Genomic DNA, 19,669 nt, shown 5'->3' on the forward strand with positions numbered 1-19,669 from the left:
ATTCCATAAATGTTTTGGTTTCTGTTTTAATCTCTTCAGTGACCTACTGATCATTCAGCAATGTGTTGTTCAGTCTCCACGAGTTACTAAATTTTCTATGTTGGCTTTTGGTGTTGTGCTCTAATTTTATTCTGTTGTGATCTGATAGTATGCAGAGAATAATTTCAATTTTTTGAACATCATTTACGACCTAAAAATATTGCCTATTTTGAAGAATGTTTCATGTGCTGCTGAGAATGTATATTCTGATGCTACTAGGTGAAATATTTTGAAGATGTCTATTAAGTGTAGTTGATTAATGCATTGATTTAGGTCTGAGGTTTCTCTGTTGAGTTTTTGCCTTGTTGATCTATCCAGAGGTGACAGTGATATGTTGAAGTTGTCAACGATCACTGTGTTTGGATCTATGTGTATTTTTAGGTTAAGTAGTATTTGTTTGATCAAGTTTTGTGCTCCAGCATTGGGTGTATAGATATTTGAATTGTCATAACTTCCTGTCAGAGTATTCTCTTTATAAGTATGTAATGTCTTTTGTCTCATCACTAATTGTAGTTTGAAGTCTATTAAATCTGATATTAGTATTGCTACTCCAACCTGTTTATGAGGATCATGTGACTGAAAGATTTTATTCCAGCCTCTAACTTTGAGAATATGTTTGTTTTTGTCTATAGGATGTGTCTCTTGTAGACAGTGGATGGATAAGTCTTGCTTTTTGCTCTCTGTAGTCAACCAGTGTTATTTGATTGGAGAATTAAGTTCATTAATATTGAGAGTCAGGGTTGAGAAGCGTTTGGTAATTCCTGCCATGTTATGTACCTTCTTAGGGCCTGTCCCTCATCTTTCCTTTGCCTTTTTTAAAAAAATCGGTTGTGGGGCTTGACTCTGGACCTGGATGCTGTCCCTGATCTCTTCAGCTCAAGGCTAGTGCTCTATACTCTGAGCCACAGAACCACTTCCTTCTCATCTTTTCTTACTAGATTCATCTAGGTCTTTGGTAAGGGGCATTTTCTCTGTCAATATGTTCTTTTTGGTTATGTGGAGGGGGGATGTCTCACTAACTTTTTTCCCAAGCTAACCTTGAACCTTTAACCTCCATTCTCCAATCCTTCCAATGTCTGCCTTCTGTGTAGTTGAGATTACCACAAGACCCTGCTTATTTGCTAAAATTTTGTTCAAGAATTTTACACATATTAAGATCTATATTTTTCTTTGTGGACATGATTTGAGAAGATCCCTGATAATTTTCTGTTAAAATATAAAATTGACATTCCTTTTTGCTTTTTCTTTTTTTTGTTTCCTCTTTTCTTTGCAGGTTTTGGGGCTCAAATTCAGGACCTGGGCACTATCCCTGAACTTTTGTAGCTCAAGGCTAGCACTCTACTAGCCCTAGAGCCACTTTTGGCTTTTATTGAGTAGTTTATTGGAAATAAGAGTTAGCCTCTTGAGTAGCTAGAATTATATGTGTGAGCCACTGGTACCTGGCTGGCATTACTTTTTTATAATGTTTAGAAGAGTTCAGCTGTGAAGTCGTCTGAGCCTGCAGAGTTGCTTGAATATGCATGTTAATGTGTGTGTGGCTTCCCCTCTTTAAAATGTCATTGTGTGGTATTAAACTACAAATTTATCATTTGGAATACATTTATCTTTGACTAAGGCCCAATAGGAGAATGCTTGTAAGGCATTTATGAGGCCCTGGTCCAAATGCCAGTGTCACACACACAGAAAATATGAGTTGTCTTTTTTTTCACCTGAGGTTTAATGTGTGTATTTCAAGGAACTTGTTTTAACTAAATCAATGAATTCATGGCCTAAAGTTGTTCAAACTATTAACTTATGTTTTTAATATATGGTATTAGTTGAGTGATAACCTTATTTTGTTGTTAATATTCTCAATGTGTGTTTTTTTTTCTTAGCAGCTAGGTATTTGTCAATTTCATTGACCTTCTAAAGAAGAACCCATTGCTTTCATTGAGTTTTTTCAATTTTCCATTTCTGTTTCATTGATTTCTGCCTTTTCATAGACATGATTCCTGTTCTTTTTCTCCTGTTTTACACCATTTACATAGTTTGTTTGGAGCCTTTGTCCTTTTCTCTATACATTGAATATTATGGCTTTCCCTTTTGCTTACTCCAGCCAGTAAGTTTTTGTTCTCATTTTGTCATTACATAAAAATATGTTATATTTTCCTTTGCCAGCTCTTCTTTGGTGGATTGTTTTAAGGTCAGCAATTTAACACGTAAAGTTTTTAAAAATTAGTATTCTGATAAGGCAGCTCTGCCAGCAGTGCTGTATTCTGTTGGCTTCCTACTGATGGTTTTTTAGATGAGCCCCTGTAGGTTTCTTGATCAACAAAGTAACTAGAAGAAGTAGTTCACATTCTCTTTGAGGTCTCCTTGCTCCTATGATTACCCAGCTGCTAACTTCCACCTATACTATGACCCATTAGACTTTCTGCTTCCTAAACTAATCTTGGTGAGGGAATGCACTTAATTAAATTCATATTCTGCTGAGTGTACCTCTGCCTTTCAAGAGAAGATTTCTCAAGTTCTCTGCCAGATGTTTTGCAGTACCCCTGGAGTCCATTTTCCTTCATTGTGTACTTGCAGCTAGGCAGTTGGATAGTTTAAACTTTGAATGGGGTTTTATTTCTTTAGTGGTTTACTCACTGCCAGAATTTCCTCCTTCAAATTTACAGGTGTTTACTTAGCCCTGGATTCTGACCTCTTGCACCTTTAGTTCCTAGTCTGGCTGAGTTTTATTCTGTTAATTTTCTGGGGTAGCTTTTGCAGTCTAGGCAGCATGAATGGACTAGGAAGCCACAAAGTGACTCCATTTTTTTCCAGATTAAACTGTCTTCTGACTTTTCTCTGCCTTTGGATGTTTTTTAGTATCATTGTCTTGTTTTGCTTATGATCCCAGATTGTTGCTGTTGTTTGTACTGGTACTGAGGCTTAAACCTAGAGTCTGGGCACTGTTTACTTAGGTTTTTCACTCAAAGCTGGCACTCTACCACTTTACTAAAGCTCCATTTCTGGGGTTTTGCTGGTTAACCTGAGGTAAGATTCTCTTGGATGTCCTTCCTGGGCTAGCATTAAACCACAGTCCTCCCATCTCTGCCTTCACAGTAGCTTGGATTACAGATGCAAGTAACCATCCAGCATTCTTATGTTTAAATAGCTGTACAAAGGGATTTCAACTAAAAAGATCTTAAGGCGGATTCTTTCTCATGCTTGGTCTCAGGTTAGGAGTGTATTAGGTCATTGTTTGGTCAATATTATTTGTCCACTTGACTGGGCCACCACATTAAGTTACTTCTGAGCATGCCTGCAAGGGTATTCCCATATGAGATTTGCATTTAAATATGTGGCTTTAGTGGAACAAATTGCCCTCTTCCTTGTGGGTGGGCATAATTCAGTTCCATGACTGTGTAATAGAATAAAGAGATAAAGGGATTTGTTTTTGCTGCCTGTTTGATCTGTGTATCTGTTTTTTTTTTCATAACTGGCACTTAAACCATCAATTCTCCAGTTTTCAGAACTGTACCACTGGCTTTCCTGGGTTGGGGTCCATAATCTCAGTTCTTGCAACAAATCAATTAATTCTATTGGTGATCTTTCTCTGAAGAAGGTTGACTAACACAATTCTTAATTAGAGATGACTCTACTGATCATAGTGTCTGTGTAATTGCTCTGCTATTACCTTTTCCTGTACCTACTAATTTTCTCCCTAGCACTCTTCACAATGTATAATTATATTTGGTGTTATGTGTCCCTTCCTTTATATTTAAAGAACTAGAACTAAGAGAACTATGTCAGTTTTCTTCTGTTCACATATGATCAGATAGTGCCTTGTGGAGAATATATTAGAAAATTTTAAAAGGAATAGAAGAGATGCATTTGCTAGTCCAACTTGAAAACTAATGATAAATTAATTAATAATTCCCGACTCTTCCCATCATCTTTCATTATATATTCACTATTCACTATATATTTCACTGTTATAATGTACTTGGACTGTCTGATTCTCTTAAGATCACAAGTGCCAAAAGAGGAGCAAATGCTAGATTCTTACTAAGAGGCCTTTTCCAGAGTCATCATCTAGTTTGTACAATGATAAAACCTGATTATACAGGCACCTTGGAAATATTGGTGAGCACAGTGCTGGGAACATTTCGAATCCCACAGACAGGATAAACAAGTGTAGAGAAATCAGCTCCTGATTCTATGTGCAACTCAAAATATCTGGAGTAGTGGCAGAGTAAAGGTGATCTCATTCTGTCAGTCTGGCTTTGTATTGAGAAAACCCCCATCCCGGTGGCTGAGCCCACCTATTCGTTTGGAGTGACAGAACCCACCACAACAGAGTTGTTAGCAAAAAGCAACTTTATTGAGGAAGTCCCTACTCTGACTGGCCAGGGTCACAGTACACAGGCTTGGGAGCTGAATACTGCGACCCTGAATGGCCCACAGGCTAGGGTTTTTAAAGGCAAAATCCATGCAGTCATGTGCAGGAGGCCAATGGAATTGTAACACACAAAGAATGATACAGTCATACCAGACCATACGCAGGTGGCCAATGAGGTTGCAGTATGTCTTATAATGGCTGATTAAACCATCCTATCACTTTGGTTTAAATTGGCGAGTGAGTTTGGCCGGCAAAAGGTGGGGTTTCTCTTTGGAGGGCAGAAGGCAGGGTTAGACTACTAAAGCTATTTTTCATAGTTTAAGCATTGCCTAAGGGCCATGGTCATGTAGTGAGACAAGATGAAATCCAGGAGTCCACAAGATGAATTAAAGTTTATAATGAGGTTATGTGTAGACAGACCTTTAGTCAACAATTTTTCGGGCCCCATTTCCTATTTCAGTTTAATTGCGTTGACAGCCTCCGCTGCCATCGTGGACTGTGAAGAAGCAACACAAAAATGCATAGGAGGAAAATCCTGGAATTTCGTTTACACAAATAAAATGCTTCAGTAGGGAGGGGAAAACTCACAAATTTTGTTGGCTGTGCTGTACATTGCTCTTCTACTATCAAGGGGCCATACAGATTTTAGTTGAGGATTAGCATAAGTGAGAGAATGATCCTTAATGATCAATTGAGCTAACTGAAGAAAAAAATGTTCAAAGAATAACCAGAATCTGAATTTACAGTCAGGAGACTGAATGTGAGAAGCCTTCTCTAAAGACTTGTAAGAAAAGCCAGGTTGTTGGAGTACTTACATTATCATGAGCTCTTATAGCAATAATTTTAGTTTTAGTTTATTCATCAGAGCTGTAGGTATTATAAATCTTGAAAGTCTCTCAACTTTTCACCTGTCTAGTTTTCTCTAGTGAAGTTTAATGAGAGATTTAGTCAGAAATCACTAAAGATTTTTGAACTATTTTATTGATTTGGTAGATTTTGAAATTTAAATTTGGGACTTTAGCAGTGTATTGCTAAAGAAAGTTAATGTGTTCAACTCCATTAAGCTTCCTTAAAAAATCTCCTCAAGAGATATATAGGAATCCTAACCTCCAGTACTTTGGAAGTGTAGCCTTATTTAGACACAAGTTCTCACAAAGGTAATCAAGTTAAATGAGGTCATTAGGTAGGCCCTAATAGCCTATAGCTGGTGTTCTTATAAAAGGGGCAATTTCGACACAGAAAAGCACATTGAGGACATAGGAAAAAGACTTAACTTTACAAGAAAGTAGAAAGAATTGTGGAACGGAGCCTTTCCTGGTGACTTCAGGAACAAGGAGCATGACTGCCAGTATTTGTATTTCAGACTTCTGCTTCCAGAACTATGTGGCAGTTGTTCTATGCCACTCAGTTGGGTTCATGGTTATGGCAGCCCTAGCAACCTAAAGTAACATAAAGTGTGTCATTCAAAGTTGAGTCTGTTTTAGTTGATTCTGGGAAAACGCAGACATTTTTGTCTAATGAAACATTAAGTATTGATATATGAAGACATAAGTAAAATAAGAATTTGGAATATAGGAACATTGTTACTTTTTCTATTTCCTTATTAAAATGAACTGTAGCTATATATATATATATGTTGAATGTAATCAACATGGCTACAGTTCTATAAAATGCTAAGTACATAAAATTGTATAAAAGCATTTAGCCAAGAATCTGACTTCATTCATTAAATCTAGCAAAGCACTTATTGGCAAAAGAAACTGCTCTAATATTTTTTTTGTTTTGTCATTTCTATTTTATTATTGGGGTGATGTGTTTCATTGTTGGGGTTAGTTACATTCATCAGGTAGTGGGTACATTACTTCTTGAACATTGATACCCCTTCCCATGTTTTTCTACCACTTTCCCCATTTTTACCCCTTCTCAATCATATTGTTTTTCTCTTTCCCTTTCCCTTCCCTGATTGAAATATATATATATATATATATATATATATATATATATATATATATATGGAGTATACCAGGTGTCAAAGTCAGATACAGTAACAACATGAGATAAACCATAAGGGAGGAAAAAAGAGAAAAAGAATAACTTCACATAGTACATTAAGAACAACAATCACAAAGATAAACCTTTGGGCTAGGAGTTTGGCCTAGTGGCAAAGTGCTTGCCTAGCATGCATGAATACCTGGGTTCGATTCCTTGGTACCACATATGTAGATAGAAGCTGGAAGTGGTGCTGTGGCTCAAGTGGCAGAGCACTAGGTCTTGAGAAAGCTAAGGACAGTGCTCAGACCCAAAATTCAAGCAAACCTCTTATTTCCTTTTGCTTAGCCTCATCCTATATGGCCATATGTACATAGCTTTTGAGCTATTGTGATCTTTTGCTAGGAAAATCCTACATGTACTAATGATTACAAATGAGGAAAACCATGGAGCCTATGTTCCTTTGAGTCTGGCTTACTTCATTTAATATGATTTTTTCCAAGTTTATCCATTTCCTTACAAATTGGGTGATGTCATTCTTTCTGATGGCAGCATAGAATTCCATTGTGTATAAATACAACATCTTCTTGATCCATTCATCTATTGAGAGACATCTGGGTTGGTTCCTTATCTTAGTTATGGTAAATAATGCTGCATTGATATTAAAATATCAATGTTAACTGACTCCAAATATTATGAGAATGTGAGAATAAAAATGAAGATTGGGTAGAAATGTTTTGTCACTATAACTACAGAATTATTTGTGTTCTTTAATCATAGTTCAAATATACATAGCTTACACAGTTTGAATTTCAGAATATTTAAACAGTATATTTAAGAATTTAATATGCTGATCAATAATTTAAATATTCCATTTACAGTAAATTTGATGGTGTTCACTTGATTATACTCCATCATTACCATAGTGGTAAAGTACTGATAAAATTTTTTATTGGGTCTACTAGAAATTGATCTTGCAGTGCTATAGAATTATGCTTGCAGTTTTAAAGAAATAGATATAAAGATCTGAAGACATGTTACAACAAGTTTATGCCTCATTGGAAGAATAAAGACATCGTAGGATATGAAAAAAAGCCACATATGTGGAATTATAATAAGCCTTCTTGATTCTTAGAAATTTGAATAATCTAGCAGATTTACAATTATTTTGTTTTAATGTGTTTCTGAACTTAGTGATAGATTAGTTCACTGGTAGTTTGGGTTCCAAGTATGTGCATTCTGTTGTGTTCTTACAGGAAAAGTCCTTATTTTTCATTAATGTGAATGAAGATATTTATGATGCCCATGCTTTGTTATGCAAGTACTGTCATTTGTTTTTGGTGGTGGGGAGAAGGAAGGAGTTGTCCTGGGACTTTAACTCTGGGCCTGGGCACTGTTCCTGATCTTCTTTTGCTCAACACTCTACCCCTTGAGCCATAGCATTACTTCTGACTCTTTTCCTTTCTTCCTTCCTTCCTTTCTTCCTTCCCTCCCTCACTCCCTCCCTTCCTTCCTTCTTTCCTTCTTTCCTTCCTTCTTCCTTTTTTGAGTAGGTTATTAGAGATAAAAGTCTCACCGAGTTTCCTGCCCAAGCTGACTTTGAACAGTGATCCCTAGATCTCAGCCTCTTGAGTAGCTAGGATTAGAAGTGTAAGCCACTGATGACTAGCTTTAATCACTTTTAAACATGTCTAGAGTAGAATTTCTAAAGCTCTGCTGAGAGGGGTGAGTTTATTATAATTTGAGAACTTTGACATTATAGATGTCTACTTCATAATATAAAGTGTGTTCATTGGTATTCAGCTATAAAACAAAGCAAAACAAAATTTGCATTCATATGGAAACCATATTTGAATGTTATATATTTAAAAAGGGATAACCATAGTATGTAAAAGTATTATAATTTTATGATATAATAGTTTGTATACACAAACACACACACACACACATATATATATCTGGGAGAAACAAGTTTTCAGTGAAGGAGGGTTTTATTTGGAAACATCTGTTGATAATAGGAAAAAAATTACTTTTACAAAAGTGGAACATTCTAACATTCAAATAATAATGTATCATTTATTGCCATTAGGTTAATAGAGCCTATTTTACTTATATTTTGTTTCATATAAGATGATACTGCATGTTTCATGTAAGAAGATACTGTTGGCTTTGTGTGTGTGTGTGTGTGTGCGTGTGTGTGTGTGTGTGTAGGGGGGTCATGGGGCTTGGCTTTGTGTGTGTGTGTGTGTGTGTGTGTGTGTGTGTGTGTGTGTGTGTGTGTGTATGTGTGTAGGGGGGTCATGGGGCTTGAACTCAGCCTGTGTGCTGTCCATAACCTTTTCAGCTCAAGGATACCACCCTTGCCAAGCCCCACTTTTCCATTTTCTAGAGGTTAATTGGAGATAAGAATCTCAGGTCCTTTTCTGCCCAGACTGGCTTTGAACCTTGATCCTCAGATCTCAACCACCTGAGTAGCTAGGATTACAGGCATGAGCCACTGCACCCGGCTGGTTTTTGTTTTTGTTTTTTTTTAATTAGGAGACACCAAACCATCACTAGTCTATCTTAAAATTTGTGTTTTTGAACAATAGCTTCAACCTTCAAGACTGTGTAAAGCCGATGGCATTGTCCCGGTAATGGAACCAAAGGTGTAATCAAAATAGCACCCCTACTGATTAGAGCCATAACGGAGACATCATTGAATTAACTTCTGACTACCCAATGAGCTGTACTAACACTGTGAATGACTTTTGCAAGTAGAGCAAAGAGAAACCGGAAAGGGGATGCTATTTGAGATTGAAAGGATGTTACACTTGCAGCCATTCGGAGAATGACTTCTGAAACTGGGAGTTGTGGCTCAAACCCAGTAATCCTACTTGAGAGGCAGAGAGGAGACCTTTGAGGCCAGTGAAGACATAAAAATTCTCAACTGACTGCGAGGTGTGATGGAGATGCTGCTTATTCTTACTACAGCAGAAGCCCAATGGCTGGATCAGTGCTATGTGCCTGTCATTTCCAGTAATGCTGGGAATCTCACATAGGAGGATCGCAGCTCAAACTAACCTGGGAATAAATGGAGCCCCTACCTCCAAAGTAACCAACCCAGAAAGCCACTCGAGTGGTTGATTTCTTGCCTACCAAGCACAAAGCCTTAAATTCAGTCCCCAGGATTTCAAAACTAAAGACTTGATTATTTTAGTCCTTTAAAGCAAGGAAGAATCAGGAACTGAAATCTAGTGTTTTGGAATTACCCAAAACAGTTACTACAAGATCTTTTCTTTGCCAATAGAAACAGAAAAACAGCTTGATTGCAGAGGAAAACTGATTAAGAAGTTTCATTTTCCTTTACAAGTTTATTACTCTGTATGAGCACATATGCATGTGCATGCTCGCCAGTACTGGGGTTTGAAATGAAGTTCTCATGCTATCATTTATCTTTTTCCACTTAAAATTGGCATTCTGTCATCTGAGCCACATCTCCACTTCTGGCTGTTGGATGGTTAATTGGAGAGCAGAGTCTAGACTTTGCTGTGCCTGCCAACTTTGAACCTCAGATGTCAGCTCCTGGTTAACTAGGATTACAAGTATGAGAGGTAGATTGATTACTCAGTAACTTCTAAAGATGGAAGTTCAGTTCAGCTTGCCTATCAGGAACACTGATAGTATATTGATTATCATGTTTATAAATAAAATGTTTGAGTAAGTAAATTGAGTCCATGGATTGCACTGATTGTTGAAAACCATAGATTTTACGTAATCAAAAAGAAAAAAATTGTTTTTAAAATTTCAAGCACATTATTAGAAGCTAGATAGATTCCCAAGAATTTTCTACAGCAAAACAAAAAACTCCCCAAATCTTTCTGTCCTGTTACTAGTCTTAAATATTGAAGTCTGGAACTCTGCCAACATAAAAGGTATTGGTCCTTTCTGTTGTCTCTATTTGTCTCTTTCTCACTATGTTTGTCAATATACTGCTTCTCTTTTTAAAAAATTAAACTTACTTTAAAAAATTATCTTTTAATTGTTGTACAAAGGGGTTTTAATTCAGCATATCAATTTATGGTTGCAATGCATCTTGATCATTGTCACCCCATCCATTGTACATCATTCTCTTCTCCTAATCTTAATACAAAATCCTCTTAGTTTACCTGGTTCTGTTTGCACATTATAGTCACATACCTTGGGTATGATGACTATATTCATCTATCATTCCTCTCTCCACTCTGCCTCAGAAAGTGTTTCAGAGGCTTTGAAGAACAAAAACAATAATTTACTGATCTAGATCAGACACCCAAGTTTGTATCCTTTGCTTATTCTTCCATCTGGCAGTTTCTTTGTAAAAACACTTCAAAGATTCTTCCTATAAGATCTAGTTACTGCTTGATTGTAGTGGAAACCTTCTCTTAAGCAGGCCATCTTCTTTATAGGATGATAATAGAAAACATACTTAATATAATTTACTTAAATCCCTTTTAGTTAAATTATTTTAAATTTTGACCAAGACATGAGAAAGGGTATCAATGTTTGTGAAGTAATGCACCTTCTATCTGGTGAATATAATGTAACCTCTCTAATAATTACAATAAAAATTATCTGAAAAAAAGAATATAGGGTTTCATGGACACAGAGATGGAAGCATGCAGGAAAATAGAGACTGGATTACAAGGCCAGCTCAGAAAAGTTTATCTAGACCCTCTCTCAAAAATAGAATTATAAAAGGGCTTGGGGTGTGGCACGTATAGCAGAGGCTCTTCCTAGACTATGGTGTGAATGGGGTGGTGGAGGAGGTTAGCAGTAACACAGATTTGGATTAGAGCTAAATGATAATGTTTTTTTTTCATTTACCCTTGCATTAAAACTAAGTTATAATATAGTCAGGGTTGATATAAACTGGAGAAAATACACGATTCTTTCTGTTTCTGTTTTTAACATAGAGCACAATAATTATCTTCACAAAGTAAATTATTTATAGGATTTGAAACTAGGCCATTGTATATACCAGCCAAGCAATTTGCTTTTCTGCTGAACTACATTTCTAGCCCTTCATTTATTTGTTTTGAATAGGTGTCTCAAACTCTTGATCCTCCAGCCTCCCAAGTTCTGTAATTTCAGGTCTGTACCACCATGACCGTCTTCAAAGTTACAAGTTACTTGTTTCTTTCTTTTTCTTTTGTTTAAGCTTTATTGGGCTTTGAACGCAGGGCAACATACTTTGTAAGCAGGTGTTCTAATAATGAGCCAAGTCTCCAGTCCTTTTTTGCACTGCTTATTTTTGAAGTAGGATATTGCTTCCTGCCCAGACTTGTGTACGGACCACTATCTGCCTATTTTAGGCTTTCCTTCACAGCTAGAATAAACAGCTGTGTGCCATTATACCCAGCTATAAGTTAAGAAGGAACTGATGGGAACTTTTCTGCCTGGGCTAGATTTGAATTGTAATCCTCTCATTCTCAGCCTCCTCAGTGGCTAGGACTGTAGACATAAGACACCTGTGACAGATCCAAAGTAAGTTCTTGGGAGAGGCCTGAGTGCAGGGTTTGATATTCTGTTTATGTCATAGGAAGTTAAAAATAAAAAAAATCCTTGTTTCTTGGAAATTAAGAGATATTCAAAGCTTGATACTAGTGTTTCACATCTGTAATCTTAGCTACTCAGGAAGCTGAGATCTGAGGATCCTGGTTTGAAGCTAGTTTGGGGAAGGAGACTCTGTGACTTTTGCCTCCAATTAACCATTCTAAAGTCAATTCAAAGTTAGACCCGTCAGGAAAGTATATGAAACTCTTATCTCCAACAAAAAGCTGAAAGTGGAGCTGAAAGTGCTAGCCTTTAGCAAAGGAAGCTAAGTGATAGAGCCAGGCCCAATTTCAACCCTAGTATCTTGTGCCAGTGCAATAAACAGGGAGAGGTGCAGGGTGTGGGGGAGAGACAGACAGACAGACACGGGGGGAGGGAGAGGGAGAGAGAGGGAGGGAGTGAGGGAGGAAATTTCTATGTGTTTTTTCCTGCCTAATCCCTACTAAGTATGAAAAATAATGATAGTACTAGATTTTCTTTGGAAGAAAAATGGAGACTGAAAGGTCACACTTGCACATAATATACTACATAATGTATCGAAGTTTTTGAATAATATTTTTGAATAACCACTTGCAAATGCACTTCATAATTTTATTCATCAATTCCTTGTGTTATCTTGTACATTATTTTATTAAGCTAGTATACTCCCTTTTTGGTATCCTGATATTCTATTCAACTAAAAGTTATTAGAGAACAATTCTGGTGCATGGAAACTGGGATCTTTTTGCCTATAGTGTATGATACTTTGAGGTATGATTTGTAACAGATTTGGGGCCTATTTTATTGATTTCCTACTGTAGACTAATAGTGCATTTATATTATCCTTTTAATAAGCAAAAATATTTGGTATTACATTAATGCACATGTATTAACAGAAATATGACCTCATTTCACCTGTCAAATCTTAATTAAAATTATTTACTTGCAACATTATTTCTCAAAACTGAGCTTAATAACATGCTACCACCATTCATTTTCATTTTTACAGCACTTTTATGTTTCTAAAATCATCTCATTCTGTAGGCTTTGAAGAGTAAAACTTGCAGCAGAAATGTAAAATAAAAATTTTATACATAATCAGTTATTATAAATTTAACCTATAAGTGATGAAACCAAACAAATCTCATCTGTTTTTATAGTACAACTTTAAGTGTGTTTTTTTCCCTCCCAGGACATTTATTCAGAGCAGCTGGGGATCAACCGTTTAACCTGTCCACAGTGTCGAGTGCCTTCCCAATGGTCAGCCACCCAGTCTTTGGTCTACATTCAGCCAGCTCAGGGCATTCAGAATTTGGTGGTTTGGGGACACTTGGTACACCCACAGCCTTAGCCGCACATCCCCAACTAGCATCTTTTCCAGGTAAACATGATTACAGCGTTCAAGGAAAGGAGGAAAGCTTGAGAATGTGCAAGCAGTAATTTGTATAATAAAGTAAACAATAAAGAGATAGTCTAATGCCTGGTGTACTAAAATTCTTGTGTAAGAATTTTAATCACATACAAAAGTATACAACACATTGTAATAAGTGGCACAGCAGCTGAGTGTTTAGATATTTGACTAGATAAATAGATATTCACCATGCAATGGAATAATAAGGCCAGGGTTTCCAGTATCTTTTGTTGAAATATAGCAATCCGAAAAGTAAGTATATGTTACAATTGTAGGGTTTGAATTTTTCAGGTTTATTTGACTTAAAAATTATTAACTGGGGACCAGGAGTTTGACCTAGTGGTAGAGTGCTTGCCTAGCATGCATGAAGACTGGGGTTCAATTGCTTGGTACCACATACATAGAGAAAAGCCAGAAGTGGTGCTGAGGCTCAAGTGGTAGAGCTCTAACCTTGAGAAATCCCAAGGACAGTGCTCAGGCCCTGAGCTCAAGCCCAGGGCTGGCACAAAAAGAGTATTAACTGGGCTGTAGCGTGACTCAAATGGTAGAGCACTTGCCTAGCATACATGAGGACTCTATTCAAATCACAGTACTTTCCCTAAAAACCAATAGTAAAATGCCATTCATCTTACTTGTAGATGAATATCCATAATACCATGTTTTATAATCCTCAAATAGCTATCAGCCAATGAATAGCTAAATACAATATGTCAAATCTAAATACTAAGATATAATTCTGACATCTTAGCCTATGTAATATGCTAATAATCTAAATAATAACATCGACTAATAATGCTTGCTTCTAGGGTGCTTGTGAAGATGGGATCTACAGGGGCTGGCATACATAAGTAGTCCATAATTGGTTGCTATTTTCTCTTGACTTCTTTAATGGTTAATAAAATTACCAAGTGCCTCTTTTAAAGGGAATGTGTTTCTGTTTAAACACAATGCAGAAAGTGTTGCTTGTTAAATGTATACTCTTAAGTATTGTTTCTTGAGCCCTTATTCCTTTGACTCCTTGTCTTGGAAAGCCAAGCTTAAATAGTTCTTTAAAATATTTGTAGGAACTTATTTTATTCTGCTTTTTGCATCATTGTTTAACAAGGTAAACATTCACAGATATTTCCTGAACTGTAAGATTTCTAAATAAAAGTTAAAATAGTCATTCATAATAATAAAAGTTCATTGTCGTAAGGTTTTGCTCATTTCTAACACATTGTAATTACTGAATTACTAAAATCAATTGCTTTCTGCACCAGACTAATGATTTAGGAAGTATAATAAATTATTTACTTGGGCTTTAGTGAATTTGATACTTCTACACAGTACATAATTTCCCTACCTTACATTCAGTATTAGACTCAGTGCACAAGAACAGTTATTCCAGAATATACAAACCATGTAGTTTAAGTTATTTTTCATTCTGGAAGAAGATACAAGCCGATACTTATAAGATGGAGTCTTTAATGACAAAGAATCTGACTATATTAGCAAACTTCTTTGCCAAATGAACTTTGCGGAATGCCTAGTTTCGAAAGGACTAGTTTAAGTTGTAAATTTGGTGTGATAACTTAAGTTTACATTCTCTATAACTTACTCTATTCTAATGGGCAAGGAAATTGCCAGTTTAAAAATTTACAAATAAGGGCCCGGGAGTTTGGCCTAGTGGTTAAAGTGCTTGCCTAGCACGCATGAAGACCCGGGTTCGATTCCTCAGTACCACATATAGGAAAAAAAAAGCCGGAAGTGGTGCTGAGGCTCAAGTGGTAGAGCTCTAGCCTTGAGAAAGTCCAAGGACAGTGCTCAGGCACTGAGCTCAAGCCCAGGACTGGCAAAAAAATAAAATAAAATAAAATAAAATAAAATAAAAATAAAAATTTACAAATAAATCAAAGACACCGAAATGGATTATTAGCAATTATAAGTAAGGAATATTTTGTTTTTAAATTTCATGCACATCCAAAGTGTTACTCATCTCAGCTTAAACCAAGAAATATAAAACTTAATAATAAATTATTTTCAATTTATATTGAAAAAAATTTCATGGTAAATTAAGATAATAGTTATTGTATATGAATTTTAATGCTAAAATACCATGAATTTTTCTGATGCATCTAGCTTTCTTAAGTCTGGATGCTGTTAAGATTCTGCCCTGTCAGAGCGGGGTCTGGTGGAGCAGACCTAAACTACTAGTACAGGGGGGTCTGAGGCAGGAGACTGCATGTTTGAGACCATCCTGAGCTACATAGTGAGTTCCAGACCAGTTTGGGCTACCTTCCAAGAACCTGTTTTAAAAGAACAAAACAATAATAATATGTTAAATCTGGGTTCAACTGAAATTCAGTGTATTCTCAGAAACATTATAATCCTTCCAGAGAGAATGCCATGCTGTTATCTCTTTTGAATATGCTTAGAGATTCACCATGTGCTGATTTTTGTCATCCTTATTTTGCATGCTTCCTTTTATCAACAAACCAGTTTGTGATAAATTTGATTTTTAATTTTCTTAAATTTGCAAGATATGTAAACTTGACACTTTATAAAAATGTAATTCCTATGAAATCATATCAAACATTTGTAAAGTTGATCTTCAAAAGCTGAACAATGTTCAGCTCATGATTTAATTCACTTGTTACCTTCCTATGTGGTGCCCCCTTATACATAACATATTTTCCTATTATCTAATTTTTACTGGTGACTTTTTTTTTTCTAGTCATAGGGTTTGAACTCAGGGCAAGGGCTCAATTGTTTAGCTCAAGGCCTAATGATCTATCTTTTGAACCACAGCTCTACTTCCCACATTTTTTTTTTTGTTTTTGATTGGTGTGGGGCTTGAACTCTGGGCCTGGGCACTGTCCCTGAGCTCTTCAGTTCAAGGCTACCACCCTACCCCTTGAGCCACAGCGCCACTTCCGATTTTCTAGTGATTAATTGGAGATAAGAGTCTTGAGGACTTTAGTGCCAAGGCTGGCTTTGAACTGCGATCCTCAGATCTCAGTCTCTTGAGTAGCTAGGATTGCAGGTGTGAGCCACCATTCCTGGCTTTCTTTTTCTTTTAAACTATCTTTCTTTTGGATTTTCTATGGATTTTGACTTTGCAAACTCGACTACAAGGGAGAAAATAGAGGTGAGCCACAGCTAACTGAGGATGAGAATTGCACAGGTTTCTGCCCAAACTGGCTTCCTAATCTCAGCTTCTCAGGTAGCCAGGATTACAGGTGTGAGCATGAGCTGGCTGGCTACCATTCTTCTTTTCTGACTATGGGGCTCGAATTCAAGACCTGGGGGCTGTCCCTGAGCTTTTGTGCTTGAGGTTAGCACTCTTCCATTTTGAACCCACAGCTCCACTTCTAATTTTCTGGTGGTTAATTGGAGATAAGAGTCTCATGGACTTTCCTGCCCGAACTGGCTTTGAACCACAATCCTTACATCTCAGCCCGTTGAGTAGCTAGGATTACAGGTAGGAGCTATCAGTGCCCAGCCCTCATTCCACTTTTAAATTCAGATTTCAATATTAGACAGTGAAACTGCATTTCTTTCTATGGTATTTTCAATGATAATAAAAGGATTCGTTTCTAGAAAAACATTGAACATATGATTCTGTGGTATATTAAATAATACTGAGTTCCTTTCATGTAATGTTTTTCCCCCTCTAATTTTCATAAGGTATTGTAATTGAAGAAAAATATGCATATGTTTTAGAAAACTGGCATGAAAGGTAACAGATTTGGGACATTACAGGCTTAGCAAATTGGAGCTTGATTCTGCAATTTTACTTAGGACTGCATAAAACTATTCAAATCTCTTCTTACTTTATCCTTCCTTGGAAAATGTATTCTACAAAAATTGACTGTTATTCTTGATTGGTGGAGAATGCTTGTACATTACCCCAGATATTTGGGAGACAGAAGTAAGAGTATTTAAGCTTGATAAAGTTAACCAGAGTTATCTTCAAAATAAATACCAAAAAGACTGAGATCATGACTTAGGTAGTAGAGTTCTTCTCTCTAATGCATAAGGTATTTAGTCTTACACACACACACACACACACACACACACACACACACACATGCTGGCTTCCTTCATTACTGAAGTTTTAACTATGAACTGCTGCTTGACTATCTGAGGTATATGTGTGCAATTATTTTTTCTACCACTTTTAGTTATTTTGAATGATGAATTGTCATCTATTATTTATATACTATAATATATACATAAATATAACTTATTTAGTTTAAGGGAAGAAACTTTGCAAATGTATTTTAATGTAAAATTATTTGCTTTGGAAACCTTCGTTGAGAATTTATTTCTTAGACAAAAATGATTTATTGATTTTGCTTTATTTATTTATTTTGGTTTACTATAGAATATTTTCTTTCATTGAGATATGCTTGATGACAGAAGTCTGGTAGTATTGTGAAACCATCTGATTTATCAAAACTCCAGTATAATAATGTTATATAAAATTGAAGGAAATTTTTACATAGGTGAAATTCTAAAGCCTTAGAACAATAGACATCAATATTGTCCTTATCCATTTAGAAAATATGTGTATGTCATCAAAGAGTCAATTCTTTTATATTGTTTCCTGTTTCAATTATTAAACTATGAAATACCTTTTGTTCTTTTTAGCTTGAATTTAGAAAACTGGTAAATGAAGCTCCTTAAATCTGGCCTAATGAGAGGAGTGTGAGAATACCAGTTCAAATTAGCTGTTGCGAGATAGAAAGATGATGGGAACTAAAAGAATTTCATGATTCTTTCACAAGGAATGGCGGGGGAGGGTGGAAATCATGAAAGAAACATAGAAAGCCATAATTAGAATGAACTAGAGACTTCATTCACCCATTTTTCTCTGGCTGGTTTGATTTTGAGGTGCAGAATGGTGGCGAACAGCAGATGTTCACACTCGCCCCGCAGCACCGTACTTCCCACCACTGCTCGGAATTCCACCACTGTTTGCTCCTCCAACCCAGAATCATGATTCTTCATTCCATTCAAGAACGTCAGGAAAAAGCAACCGAAATGGTCCTGAAAAAGGTACCCATGTTAATATGAGTGAAATATCATTAAATCTTCTGTTCTAATTCTGATTCTCAGTAGAGTTCAGGCTTAATCTTTTTTGTTTTCAGCATGTGCTATCCAACATCACCATCTTGATTGTTTGCTAGTAAGTCTCTGAGATTAGAACTCCTCTTATTTTTCAGCTAAGTTAAGTAGTTTCACATTAAAGTACTGATGTTCAGTCAGGATTACAACCCAATTCTATTGCCTTTTCCTGTATATCACATGTGTATCCTAGTTTTGATGCAATATAATAGTTATCTCATCTTTCATGTTAACTAACATCCTAAGTTTTTTTTAAGTAATATTAATATTTCTGCAATTGGTACCAATTATTGAAATGTCACTTATCTTTTTTGGTGTTTCTAAACTTTTTTCATTGAAGTAATGTTCCTATAATTTAACATTAAACTTCCTAAGTTGGATAATTCAGTGTTATTTTCTGAATTTACAAAACATTGTATAGTAGCTATCTTACTGTAAAATATTTCCTAATTTAAAAGAAATTTCTCATCACCATTAAACACTTGTTTTCTCAAGCTCTATTCCTCAAGTCCCTGCCAACTTCTACATTTTACTCTGTCTCTGTAGATATACCTACTATGAATATTTCATATAGATGAAATCAAGTGTTATATATGACCTTTGGTGTCTGGCTTCTTCCATTCACAAGGTTCTTGAGGTTTTTTGTTGTTGTTGTTGTTGTTGTTGTTGTTGTTGTTTTGCCAGTCCTGGGCTTGAGCTCAGGGCCTGAGCACTATCCTTGGACTTTCTCAAGGCTAGAACTCTACCACTTGAGCCTCAGCACCACTTCCAGCTTTTTCTATATATGTGGTACCAAAGAATCGAACCCGGGTCTTCGTGCATGCTAGGCAAGCACTTTAACCACTAGGCCAAATTCCTGGCCCGGTTCTTGAGTTTTATCTACATTTTACATTTATCAGTATGTCGTTCCTTTTTATGACCAAATAATATTCCATTGCATAAATACGATTATGTTTGTCTTTAAGGTGTAAATGGTTCAGTTAATGGAAACAGTACATCATCTGTAATTGGTGTTAACACATCTGTACTAGCTACTACTGCTTCAAGTTCCATGGGACAGACTAAAAGTACCAGTTCAGGTGGAGGAAATATAAAATGTAATCAGGAACAAAGCAAAAGCCAGCCTTTAGATGGTAGAGCTGACAAAATCAAAGATAAGGTAAGTTATTCTGTGTATCTAAATACAATTTATATAATTTAAA

General features: G+C 36.1%; 1 protein-coding gene across 5 annotated transcripts in view; it reads left to right on the top strand.

Moving 5' to 3' along the window:
* Baz2b (bromodomain adjacent to zinc finger domain 2B) overlaps positions 1 to 19,669 on the top strand; it is a 123,782-nt gene that overhangs the window by 12,234 nt on the left and 91,879 nt on the right. For 3 of the 5 annotated variants that reach the window (XM_090342773.1, XM_090342775.1, XM_090342777.1), the window contains exons 2-4: positions 13,140 to 13,328; positions 18,234 to 18,398; positions 19,433 to 19,626. In XM_090342773.1, coding sequence (XP_090198899.1) covers positions 13,140 to 13,328; positions 18,234 to 18,398; positions 19,433 to 19,626 — 548 coding nt within the window. The remainder of the gene's footprint in view (positions 1 to 13,139; positions 13,329 to 18,233; positions 18,399 to 19,432; positions 19,627 to 19,669) is intronic. The other 2 variants (XM_090342778.1, XM_090342776.1) reach the window with 2 other exon arrangements.

This window comes from Megascapheus bottae, chromosome 12 (genome assembly GCF_031878675.1).
Source record: "Megascapheus bottae isolate mThoBot1 chromosome 12, mThoBot2.hap1, whole genome shotgun sequence".
NCBI lineage: Eukaryota > Metazoa > Chordata > Mammalia > Rodentia > Geomyidae > Megascapheus > Megascapheus bottae.